Source organism: Lolium rigidum, chromosome 5 (genome assembly GCF_022539505.1).
Source record: "Lolium rigidum isolate FL_2022 chromosome 5, APGP_CSIRO_Lrig_0.1, whole genome shotgun sequence".
Classification (NCBI taxonomy): domain Eukaryota; kingdom Viridiplantae; phylum Streptophyta; class Magnoliopsida; order Poales; family Poaceae; genus Lolium; species Lolium rigidum.
In genome coordinates, this window is record NC_061512.1 from 224926363 (window position 1) to 224939737 (window position 13375).

The 13375-nt window shown below is 48.8% G+C and overlaps 1 protein-coding gene and 1 pseudogene across 1 annotated transcript; one reads left to right on the forward strand and one right to left on the reverse strand.

Moving 5' to 3' along the window:
- Positions 1-4: 4 nt before the first annotated feature.
- Positions 5-972, forward strand: LOC124657166 (annotated as a pseudogene).
- A 2579-nt stretch (positions 973-3551) lies between these two features.
- On the reverse strand, positions 3552-8620 carry LOC124657743 (serine carboxypeptidase-like 18). Its single transcript, XM_047196259.1, has 13 exons — positions 8469-8620; positions 8207-8352; positions 8063-8139; positions 7867-7989; positions 5297-5399; positions 5151-5188; positions 4882-4983; positions 4680-4763; positions 4335-4523; positions 4065-4258; positions 3861-3974; positions 3727-3772; positions 3552-3635 (listed from the first exon to the last, which is right to left on the reverse strand). Exons 1-13 carry the CDS (start codon positions 8618-8620, stop codon positions 3552-3554), a joined length of 1452 nt encoding a protein of 483 aa, XP_047052215.1.
- Between the last annotated feature and the right edge of the window lie 4755 nt (positions 8621-13375).

The following is a 13375-nucleotide window of genomic DNA, read 5'->3' on the forward strand; positions in this document are numbered from 1 at the left end:
CGACGCTGCTGTCCAGTCGTACAAGGCCGTCACGCGTGCCGTCAACTTCCGCCAAAAGGTCCGTATACAGTTATTTTTCCTGACTTCATAGTTCATACACATGGATGTCGACGTGTAAGTAAACTAGTAGTACTGTACGTTTGTGGTGCTGCATGCAGCCGGAGGAAGCAGGCAATTAAGCAGATCAACGCATGGGTGGCGGCGTCGACCAACAACCTGATCCCCTCCATCTTCAGCCCGGGCGCGCTGTCGCCTCTCACGGACCTCGTCCTCGCCAACGCCATCTACTTCAAGGGCAGGTGGGACAAGCCCTTCGATAAGGAGCTCACCAAGGAGGACAAGTTCCACCGCGCCTCGACGGCACCGACGTCGACGTGCCCTTCATGCGTGACTTTGATCAGGCAGCTCCTCGCCTGCCACGACGGCTTCAAGGTGCTCCAGCTCCGCTACGAACGCGGCCGCCCGTTGCCCGCCCAGCCGGCGCCCATCTACTCGATGTGCGTCTTCCTCCCCAACGCGCGCGACGGGCTGTGGCGGCTCGCCGACAAGATCAACTGCGACCCGGACTTTGTGCGGAAGCACCTGCCGAGGAACAAGGTCCTGGTCGGCGACTTCCGGTTGCCAAAGTTCAAGCTCAGCTTTGGCAGGGACATGTCACACGTTCTCCAGGAACTCGGCCTCAGGGAGGCGTTCGACGAGGGGAAGGCCGATCTGACGGACATGGCGGCAGGAGGAGCGAGGAGGCTGGCGCTACAGAAGGTAATGCACAAGGCTGTCATAGAGGTGAATGAGGAAGGCACCGAAGCCGCGGCTCTCACCGCCAATTTTGTAGTTGGGTGTAGTATGTACTCCCCGCCACCGCCGCCGCGTGTGGATTTCGTCGCCGACCATCCGTTTGCCTTCTTTGTGATCGAGGAGGTGTCCGGTGCGATCCTCTTCGCGGGCCACATCGTTGACCCCTCGATCAACTGAGGGATTACGGTACTCGGAGCTTATTTGCGGACTCAAGGGCGAGTTATAATCTTTCAATTAAATGTACTTCGGTATCTTGCTACCATTGCTATGCTGGTTAAATAAAAATTTACACATTTACTTACCCTGGTTGAATTTTGCGCGAGGATTCCAAGCAGCATCGTTCATCCATATTTCTTGGTATAAGAAAGACCTCCATTGATTACAAAAAAAAACAGTGGTAGAATCGTGGGCACTCTCACAAATCATAGAAGAAGTAAATAAGGTGTGACCAATTCTTACTTGCATGAGTTATTAACCTAGTAATTTCCGGTCAAGCAATATCGTCGAATCTTACTTGCAATCTATGTTACAACTCACGCTACCAAGAATCATGAAGCAACCGCAGCTCCAAAAGATTTAGACCCGACGTGGTCCAAAAATTGTCCGCGCCCACAGGTCAACCCCATCCCAAAGGGGGCGGCATGGGACTCCAGAGACGGCCCTGCCACAGAGATGATGGCTGGGCATCCCAAAATAAAGACATGGTTAGCTTTTAAGACTCGCTGGTTAAATAAAGACACAGTTAGCTTTTAAGACTCACTAGTTTCCGCGGTAGTGGCAGGCGAGGCGTCTCGTCGCTGTTGCGTCTTTCCCACGAGGCAATGTACGGGGAACCCACACGCCAACGTTAATGCATGCACTGGCCTCCTCGCTTGTAAATAGGCTGCCTCCTCGCTTGCATCGCGCACACCATCTCCCGCCGCACAGAAACTACCACCCCCTTGCAAAATCCCCAACGCCCACTGAGAGCAGTAAAGATGAACCAACATGCACTAGTAGGGAAAGGATCATTACTGGCGCACCAAAAAAGTTATTCTATGGCGCATGGGCAGTGCGCCACGGAATCTATGTCACAAAATAAGAATTCCGTGGCGCACGGACCCATGCGCCACGGAAAGTTTTATTTATGTGGCGCACCGAGCAAGGTGCGCCACGTAAAGTTTCATACTTGTGGCGCACCGGCGGTGGTGTGCCACAGTTTTTTTTTTTTGAATTTCAAAAAAAAAAATGGCGGCCAGATCTAGATCTAGATCTGGGACCGCCGGAGTTTTGCCGGATTTTTAAAAAAAAATTGCTGGAGGTCGCCGGAGGTGGGTGGGTGGGTGGGGTGGGGTGGGTTGATGTGGGTGGAGGATGAGGAGGCCGGCTGGAGGTGGGTGGAGGAGGAGGAGGTCGGCCGGAATGGGTGGGTGGGTGGGGTGGGTTGATGTGGGTGGAGGAGGAGGAGGCCGGTAGGAGGTGGGTGGAGGACGAGGAGGCCGGCCGGGGTGGGTGGGTGGGTGGAGGAGGAGGAGGTCGGCCGGAGTGGGTGGATGGAGGAGGAGGCCAGCCGGAGGTGGGTGGAGGAGGAGGCCAGCAGGAGGTGGGTGGAGGAGGAGGAGGAGGCCGGCCGGAGGTGTGGTGGGTGGGTGGAGGAGGAGGAGGTCGCCGGGTGGAGGAGAGGAGGGAGGAAAAGAAGTGGAGGAGGAGGAGAAGTGGGCTCTCGGACGGATTGGAGTTCAGATCTTGTCTCCAATGCTTTGCCGCTTGAGACGGATATTATTCCTAACGGACTCCAATATACATAGTAGTACTAGGTTTTCCCATGTTGTAGGTGCCCTTATGGCGTTGTCTTGGAGTAGACTATCGGTTCTTTTGAGCTAGATATGGTGTGCTCCAGCGGAACCTCCTCATCATGTGGTGCTCCATCGGCTAGAACCGGTAGCGGGGAAGGAGGTTGTCATTGGCATGTCCTCAAATAAGGTCCACATGTTTGGTGATGTTCTGCTTCTTCCATGCACCTCGGTGTGCCCCTTTCATCCTTGTCAGCGAGTTGCCGAATGAGGTTGTGGTCATGCAGGATCTCAGAAGAGTGCTGGATGGCAGGGATGTCCTCATGCTGCAGTTTCTAGGAGTACAATCTCGGTGGCCCATGTTTGGCTTCCAACCATGAAGGCCAGCAGTTGGCCCTTATCGATGCCGACGGCTTTTTTCCAGCGTGTGTTCAACCTGCATGTGGAGGCCCTTTGTGGGATTTCCTGCGCGCTCTCTCTCCCAAGTGGTGTTGTCCCCGGTGAGATAGAGGATGGCCAACGGTGGAACTCCAGATGCATCTGTGGAGAAGGACCGTATGGAGTTTTTAGTTTTCAGTTTAGGCTTCTTCGTGCTTATTGTGAGGGCTTGTTTGTATTTTTTGTTTTTTCAAGGTACTCTATGTAACTTGTACCTCCACAATTTGTGATCAATGCAGCGTCTAGGTTCTTCTCGGCCTTTCTGTTGTTAAAAAAACACTAGCAGCCCATGCACACGCTACAAAAGCAACACACCAGTATCCTGCATCGCTTGAAAACCGAAAACAGCGAGCACGAATCTTGGCACACAAAGCCAACGATAATTGAGGTGACTGAGATTTAGCTTATTCTCAGGCGACTGAGAATTAGCAAAACTGTTATAATTAACCTCGGTTGTAAACGCAAAATCTAAATGACTGTAGCAAACTATAATCATTATAACTAAAGATAGTGTGCTTTACCCGGGAAAAAACAATACAATAGGGGCTAGAGTTGCTGATTCAGTATCCAACGGCTAAACATGGCAAAGCACCTCTCCGGCTCAAACTCAGGCGCCGTGTGTCCAGCTCCCTGCAACCCAATTACGAGCAGCACCTTAAAACTAGTAATTTGCCGACCAAAAACTCCAGCAACTCAAGCAGAGAGGTGTAAATTTTGGTACCTTAATAGTTGCGAATGTCATGTTGTTCGAGTAAGTTATGGTGAACCTGGAAAATCATGGAAGAGACGTTAGACAAAAGAATCACATCACTAGCAGTAAAGTGAAAAACTAAGCAGACGACTAGAAGAACCAACCCGGCAGACTGTCCTTGGAGATGCCATGCCCTCCAGTCGTCAACAATCGGGAAGCCGAGTGACCTCACCCACGCCTGCGTCCCCAGGTGAGGCACCATCGCATCATGGTCGCCGCTGCCATCAGCGACACCAATCAAAAACACATTAGAACCCCTCTCGCTTTGATCCAATCCAAATATCCAATGCAAGTCTCAATTCACGGACCTGTATACCAGTGCGCGGTAACCATTGGCCGTGACGTTCCGGTGGTACTTGATGCTGCTCCTGATGTCTGTGGTGTATGGCACGTCGCCGTTGTGGCATCTCACCCACTCCTCCACGGTGCCGTCCTTGATCCCGAGGGCGTCTCGGGTGCCCTGGTCATTTGCCCAGAAATACGACAGGTAGATGCCATAGGTCTAATCGACCGTGGCTTAATTATGATTGAATTAACGGGAGAAAAGGGAACACACTACAGGACTGCTGCGCACTTACCTGACAGTCAAGTGTCGGGCTAGGTGGTGGATTTCTAAGACGTTTCACCGTTTCGGCTCCATCTTTCTCCTCACTTAGAATTTTCCTACCAGCACCAGCTGAATCGTCCATTTCTCTACCCGGTCCAGTAGATGTAAAACCACCACAGTTGTCCAACAATATTTGGCCCCATCTAACTTCAGAGAGGAGCTGCAATTGGAATGGCATGCAGTATATAATTACCCATATAGTTAACCTTCGGTACTCAGTCAGATACTACCATGGATGAAACATATCTTGAAAAAATTGTTTGCAGGATATCTTTCAGCAAATAGAAACAAGATATCTAGGATATCTCCTTCTTACACTTTTGTACGTATCCAAAGCTTGAGCACATAACGCATTGGTGGGATACTTGTAGTCTTCTCCATGGCAATGCCCACCTATGGTCTACACTACAAGATAATGTGAAAAATAGTATCATGATCACGCTTTCAGTTGCGATAAAAAGATGTACCCTTGCTTGCAGATCTGAGGGCATTGAGAGGATCTAGATAAGTTCAATTACCTCATATAACTGATCTGATATTATGCCAACTCCGTGAGCATATGGAACTGCAGCGCTATAATCAATTATTTCACCTGTTGCCGGATTGCCCACTAGATAGCCCTAGTAGTGAGAAAAATCAACTAATAACGGTTTCGTGAAAAACTATACTAGTATTTAACTAAAACAATGATGGCAATGTGACCATATGCAAACTCGTAACGGTATCACAGATGGCCCTTTGGTATTACAATTTTTTTTTGCGAGCATTATTAGAGTTATGATGGTACCTTGAGATTGAGATGGGGGCTCCTTCCAGCTTCAACACCTGAAGGGGTAAAGTATGAAGACAGAGTTTCATAAGAGGAATTTTCATTCAGTTTAAAAACTGGTCATTCTTGTATTAGTGGAAATACAATAATACTAGCGCTCTCGCCTTCTGAAATCTTTTGTGCGATAAATGGCACTATTTTCCCAGCGTAGGAGTCTCCCCCGATATAGAGATGATTTGCGAGGAACGCCGGATGGTCGGTGAACCACTAGACATGGATTAGACAATAAAGCGGATGCCATTAGCTAGAGATACAAATGAGTCCAGTTTGAGCAAGCCACACTCAGCTTATACATGGACACATGGATTAGCTAGACATATAAACAAATTCACAAAAGAAAAAAAATCTAGAGATATAAAATGAGTCGTGTTTGAGCGAGCCACACTAAGCTTAGTTCATAAAAACACATTTAATTTGAGTTGAGCAAAGGATAAAAGCTGGGAATGTCAGAGTATCACAACAGAATAACCGTGGTAGAGATCAAAACAGAATTGGCCAAAATTAATAGAGATTAAGCTACAGATCGGTTTAGCTCACACTCGACGCTTATAATGATTTTGAATTGATGCGAGTGCTTTCAAGATGTGAGTACTTAAGTACATTGAGAATTTAAGCCAGTTTTATGCTGCACCATTTAAAATCTCCCGACAGGTTATTACTTCACACCAACCACATGAGGAAACTAAACTATTAAACACAACAACAAAAAATAACCTAGCTAGTGTGGTAGTTGCATCCAACATGACAGAGGCTGACAAATTATTCTATTTTTTTATCTATACAAACCGGCATGTCTTTTTCTTCAAAAGATCCAGTAAATGCTAGCATTCATTGATAAGCAGAGGGAAACGTACATACATGTCACCCGAACTAATATACATCCGGAAACGAACAGAAAAGAGAAAGAAATGAAAAAAAGAGACTATGGAACTAAAGTACATCGGGAAACAATAAAAAAAGAGACTATGGTGACGAACCAGACACCCTCATGGCACTAATTTGTTACCATGCAACGCAAAACCACGGCCCTGCCTCATAGAGCCATGGTCGCCAAGCTTCTGAGGCCGCCGCCTCGGCTTACAACCGCCTTCCGGGGCCGCCGCCCTGGCATTCTCCGCCCAGACCACAAAGCCACTCCACGGTCAGCTGCAAGCCCGTCGCACCACGATGGTTGAGAAGCTCCAAGGCGACGCCTTCAAGAAGATAACGGCGTTTCCATCACCGTCGCCCGCTCCAAAGGAGTTTAGGTTTTCACCCGGAGAAACACAAGCCACCCGCATCGGTAGAGGATCGCAACTCCCAAACGACGCATTCAAGAAGGTGAACGACATCCTAGGGCGCCACCGCTGTCGGCACCGAAGTGTGAGGCTTTCACCTGGAGCGCGATCTCAACCGCCAAGCCCAAGGGCCTAGGCCAAGGAGCAGCAGAACAGCGTGGCTCCATCGCCGACCACCAATCCTGACCACATGCCGCAGTAGTCGTGTCACCACACGCCGCGACGATGACACCATGCTGGCGGGAGGGCAGAGCTGCCCCTCCTGCAGCATGACCACCAATTCGCGGCCGCCGCCCCGGCTACCTTGCTGCCGCGCAGCAGCTGTAGCACCTCACACTGCAGCCACCCGTACAACACCACCAAGCCAATTCTGGGGCCGACGCCCCAGCTTCCTCGCAGCCAGAGGCACGCCGGGACAAGGAGAGGTTCTTATTGTTATGTCGATCCAAGTGTGAGTAAGCTCATCTTAACCCAAACTCATTTGTAATTTTCAATTGCGCTACACGTGAGCTTATCCTCACTGATTCTGGAAAAAAAATTATATCTCAGGAAATATCTATGAAAAATAAAGATTCCTCTAAAAATTAAGATTTTCATGTGATTTCTTAGTAATAAAGTGCTTCTTACTAAGGACAATTTAGATAAACGGAAGTGAAATGGGTGTCAAAAATGTTGTTTTTGTGATTCTACTGAGACCGTTAATCATTTGTTCATTGCTTGTCCATTTATAAAATTGATTTGGCGCATCATTTATCTCTCTTATAATATCTCTCCACCATCCAATGTTACTAATATGTTTGGTAATTGGTTGAATGGAGTACCAAAGACTGATAAGCAAAAGATTCGCATTGGCGTTTCTGCGATTTGTTGGTCGATATGGACAAGTCGCAATCATTTTTAACAAGAATACTGGTACTAATTTTTTTACAGGTTATCCGACGGGTTGCTCATTGATTCAATAAGGGTTTTCCTCCTTTCGTTGGAGTTGTGCGAGGATATGGTTAGTGGATGCAACCGGATGCTAGTGGTTGCTCGGGACTGCTTTTTCCAGGCTACTGGGTGGCGGCATCTTAATAGAATAGCCAATGGATAGCTTTTCTACAGGCCATGTTTTCTTTTGGTTGATCTTAGTATCGACTTTACATTTTGATTGATTGTAATGGTTGATTTTTGTTGAACCCGTATTTATGGTTAATAAAAAAGAAGCCGTGTGCATCAATTGATGCAGAGGCTGCCGGCGATGCTCCCTTATCGGAAAAAAAACGTGAGCTTATCCTCGGGTCATCGATTTTCAAATCAACCTAAAAGACTTGAACTCGAGCAACTTACGGATTATTATTCAGGAATGAATACTGAATCCATCTCAAAAAGTTTTTTCGAATGGGATTAGTTAGTACCTTGATGAGGAGTTCATGGAGCTGCAGTGAGGCTGATACATCCCCAACATTGTAACCTTCAGGTTTTCTAGAAAAGGAAAATCCTGCCCCAACCGGCGCATCGACAAAAAGAATATTTGCCACCTGCAGATATAGACCTTGTCAAGGCAGGAACGAACCTGAATATTTACGCTGGAGTGTGCAGAACGGGACCAACCTTCGTCCACGAGTACGGGTTGAGTTGCAGGCTCGGTACGGTGCCATTATAAGGCTCTATGACGAATTGGAATGGGCCTGCAGTGGACATGTATGAAATCATATATGAATCTTGGAGAGCATTAGAATACAAACTCAAATGTACCAATCTCCAAGGCAAGGCCGCTGAGTACGGAGCAATGGTCGCCGCCGGTGAGCCACAGAAGAAAAGGAGCATCCTCGCCGCCGGCTTCCGACCCGACGAAGTAGTAGAATAGCTCCGCGCCGTTGACCTCATCCACTTCCACGTAACTTTGAATCAAGTAGCGGTAGCAGCAGCATCAGCCGATTAAATCCAATGGAATCGCTCAAGGGGATCGCACCTCTTGCGTAGAAACACTAACTGAAGAGCTAGAGAAGATGTGTACCCAGTCTCGAGGTGGAAGGGAAGGAGGCCGTCGAATCCAGGGAGGGTAGTCACTACCTTCGAACTAGAGGCAGTCGCAGCGAGGACGAGCTGCTGTCCGGTGAGGCCGATCGAGAAGAAGAAGCAGAGCGGCAGGAGAATCCGTCCGATCATTTTATGAGACAATGGTGGTCAGCTGCTCTCTTTTGCTCTGTTTTGTTGTTCTACTGGCTGGAGATTAAGAGTCTGAGAGAGATGGACGCTATGGCTGGATCTTAAGAGTCCGAGAGAGAGAGAGAAAAAAATACGGTGAGCATGATCTCAATGGGACTTATTTAATGTTTTTTTCCCTCTTCTACAGCAGATCTCAATCCGTACGTCAGGCGTGGCTAGTTGTACATAACCCTGCATCGTGTCTCTCTTTTTATATATGTGTTTGGTCTTCACAGATCAGCTTGTCGCATCTAGAGAACTAGAGAGAGGATCGCCTAGGGAAATTGAGTCTCCAGCCCTGGACAACTCTCGAGCCGGCAACAATGGACATAGGTTGGCGTTTCCGCGTGGATTATGTTCGATTCTGAGCCAAAACCTGCGCGTCCGCGTGGAATTTGGGACCTGACCTGAGTCGAGACGTGTATGAAAACTGTGGAAGTGGAGGGTCGCCCAGACAGATCACCTTGCCGCGAAGCTTTCGTCATCCTCCAATCAAGTCGCACCTAGCAACGATCTTCGTGAAGACCTACCGGGCTAGATCATAACGCCGGAGGTGGAGAGCAACGATACCATCGACGACTCGGATATCCGCTCAGCTAGCTGTGCTCCTTCGGGGATGAAGATCTAACGGGGAATCGAAAATTCCTTTTTGTTTGCTGGGATGCCAATGAACGATGCGACCAGCTACGCTCCCGTGTATCATCATCAAAGTCCTCGCCTCCCTGCGCGGCGGAACACGGCCGACAGGTGCTCGGTTGGGAGGAGTCTAAGTTGTCCCAGTCCCAGGCGGACCCTACCGCAGGGGTGACAGAGAAGGGCAGCGTCACGCTGGTGCTCACGTCGTAGGAAGCGGCCATGGAGGTGTCCTGCACTACCAGCCGCAGCGAGAGCGCTGGTGCCTGGTGCTCACGTTGTAGAACACGGCCATGAGGTTCCTGTATGAGCCGGTGCATAACGGTTTCAAATTTCAGTTTCAGAAAAATTTCAGCCCCTACTGAAATCACTGAATTTCAGTGAATTTCACTGATTTCGGTTTTCATTTCGGCCAAAAGAGTGAAATTTTCTATCAAAATTAATTAAAATATTTAAAAATTTCAAAAATATTTTGAATAATTTTTAGATCCATGTGTATTACTGAAATGACTGAAATATTTTGGCCGAAAGGTAATTATTTCGGTGTCCACCGAAATTACTGAAATTCAGTGTATTACGTTGAAATCTCAATGAAAATGAAATCCATGCATATACACATATATGTTTTTGTCATCAGCGTAACTGAATTTGACTGCATCGTCGTAGGGTCCCGCACAACAGAGGATGGCACTGACTGTGGTTGCACTGGTGAGCTTGCAGCCATCGTGCACGTCGGCGGTCAGGGAGGCCGCCGCATCCGTGGGACCAGCAAGCCCTACGGCACACGTACGATGCTGGCGCAGGCCTGCGAGGTCGGATGCATGCACTTGTAAGGCTCGTCTGCAACTCTACCGTATCTACATGAGAATATACAGCTTTGGTCATCCGATTTTATTGCAATGGAAAAACCTCAACCTTCTTTCTGGATAAATACGATGCAAAAAAAAGTAAGAGCAAGTTTATTTTTTCACAAATGCTACTTCCGTGGAAATCTCCGAATTGATCTATTTGATGGCTTTGGTCTGCAATGCGCTCTCTCACCAGCCGAATACATAGCCTCGATCTTGATTCTCTATTTTCCGAAAAACATAAAATCTATGGGCGCGTCTAGCGGGCGGCCGACCGCCCGTTCGTAGTGTCTGGCAGACCCCCGTAAAAGGAAAAAAATTCCCCGGATCCACAGACTTTCCTTTTTAGCATCTTACCGCTAGGAGTGTCCCGACCGTGCTCGTCGCCGACCTCCCCTATAGACGCGCGCCTCCGCCGGCCACACGGGCTGCCCCGGCCAACCATGCTCGCCGCCGACCTCCCCTATAGACGCGCGCCTCTCCACACGGGCCGCCCCGGACAACCATGCTCGCCGCCGACCTCCCATCGAGAAACGCGCCGCCACCCCGTGCTCGCCGCCGGCCTCCTATCCAGACGCGTGCCTCTACCGTAGGCTTCCTCCAGCACGGGCAGGCCGCCGACCAGGTTCCCCGTCTCCCAAGCCTTGAGCACGAGCTCCGCGCCTGAATCCCCATCGCCGGCCTCCTTCCACCTGGCCGCTAACTTCCCACGCAACCTCTCCATCCAGCACATGACTCTTGTCCGTCGCGACCTCCCGCAGTGGCGCACCGCCCTCCCCGCCTCGAGCTCGGGCTAAAGCCCCCGGCGGCCAGAATCGGGAGGAATTGGGTGAGGGGGAGCGTTGACTGGGTTGTTAATGGAGATGAGATGCGTGCGAGGAAGAAAGATGAAGTTGAGAGACGGCACACACTAAGTGGGGTCCCACATGAGGAAAGTGTTTTTGGTACTTGCCCAATAATACTGTTTTGTTGCCTAAAATGACATAATAGTTGCTAAAAAAAGCTCGTTGCTTGCCTAGCCTAGTTTGTTGCCTAAAAATGGCATATCAGTGTCAATCTGTTGCCTAAAATCACTCAATAATTCGTTGGCTAAAAAAATCTTGTAATTTGCTCTAGATTCGCCAGGTATCAAAATTGCTTTTTCAGATATCAAAATTGCTCTAACAGGTACCAAAGTTGCTCTATCGGATACCAAAATTACCCTGCCATACAACAACCAATGACTTTGAAAACCAAAAGTTGCTCTGTCGAAGACCAAAATTGCTCTGTTAGACATCAAAGTTGCTCCGTCGGGTTCTAAAGTTGCTCCGTCGGACACGAAAATTGCAACTTTGATGTCTAACAGAGCAATTTTGGTCTTCGACAGAGCAACTTTAGCAACGTAACTTTGTCACGCACAAAAGTTGCTCTGTCAAGACCAAAATTGCGCCGTTGGACATCAAAGTTGCTCCGTCGGGTTCTAAAGTTGCTCCGTCGGACACGAAAATTGCATCGCTAGGCATCAAAGTTGCTCCGTAGGTACCAAAGTTAATCTTTCGAGCATCAAAGTTGCTCTATCAGACACCAAAATTACGCTGCCAGACACAAAATGTAGCTTTGCCCGGCACAAAATTGCTCCGATCGGCACTAAAATTGCTCCGATGGGCACTAAAAAGCATTAGGCAACTAAAATTTCATGCATGAAAGTTGCATTGTCAGACACCAAAATTGCGCCCTCAGGCGCCAAAAGTTGCTTCACGGGCACTGTGAAGCACCAAATTTGCTCTGTTAGCCACCAAAGTTGCTCGTTCTAAACTTACTCCACAGGATACCAAAATCAACTTTGAATTTTGCCAACTGTGGCTAAACAACTTCGCTTGCAACTTGCAAGGAACTTTGCGGCCTATTAGTCCATCAGCTCAGCTTCAACCCAAAAAGAAGGCCATCAGCTCACTGTTTTCTCTCTCTCGCGAGCAGTAACTGCACACGAACAAGATGTGCAGGTGCCGCCCCCTTTTCCAGCCGATGTAGACTGCATCGGCGGCGGCTCTCCGCCTCCGCCGCTCCCGCTGACCAGCTCGGCCGGCCCGCGCCACCGCATTCGCGGTGTACACCTCCGCCCTTAGCCGCCTCCCCGAGCTTGCTTCGTCAGGATTCAGGACCACGTCTGATAGGAGTTCCCGTCTCGACGCGCCACACCATCTTCGTGAAGAGCTCCAGCAGCAGTCACTTCACCTTTCCTCCTGTTCCTCCGCCTGCCCGTCCTCGGTGTGGGAGGAGCAGAGGCGCCGCAGCCGGCATGGCCTCGCGTAGGTGCGGGGCGGAGAGAGGTGTGGCAGCGCGCTGGAGACGCGATTTGGGCAGCATAGGCAGGTTGGGCCGGAATTGGGGACGAGTGCGTGGGTGTCGGTTGTCGTGTAGTGCGCGTGCTCCGGACGTCCGTCTAGCACGCGCCTGCCGGAAAGAATTTAGGAAAATCTATGGCAATACGTACAGGGCTGGCCTTGATTCACCAAGAAGAAAGCGACAACTCCAGCAGCGCGGAACACCAGAAGGTAGGGCCGCAACACGCTAGGCGGCGAGAGGCAATGCAGGTGTCTCGCGGGCACAAGACACGCATTCTGCAGTCAGGGCGACCTGCTGACCTCCTGGCCGAGATTTTTTCTCGCATCTCCCAAACAGCCGATCGATCAGGTGAGGTTCTCCCTTTGCTTTTTATTTGGAGTGGAACAGGCTTGACGTCTTTGTACGACACTTCTGTTTAGATCCATGCCTCTCTCTTCTATTGATTTTTAACTGCGAGTATATATTCTAAAGTAGAATGCTAAAATTGTTGTATCAACTCACTAATGACTTGTGGATACAGAAAATAGTTCAATGCCATTAGAAAATTGATAAATCAGTTCATATACTTGTATGTACTACAGACTACTTAAACATGAAGATATGGTCAAGGATATTGCATCTCATTTACGAGTATGTAATATTACTATTTGAAGATTTCAGAAATATAAATTGAATTTATGTTGTTTGTGCGCCTTTATAAATTTATTTCTGCTGTGCTTTTTCTAAAAATAATTGTTCTGCATATACATTGTCCTATTAGAGAAGTGGTATTGAAAAATATATATGTTAGGTGTCCCACCTAGCATAAAATCTTAGCCCCACTAATTTTTCAAAGTGCATAGAAAAGAAAGACCAGCGATAAAAATACATAGTGAAACCATCCTAGAGGGATCGTACACACCAAAACATT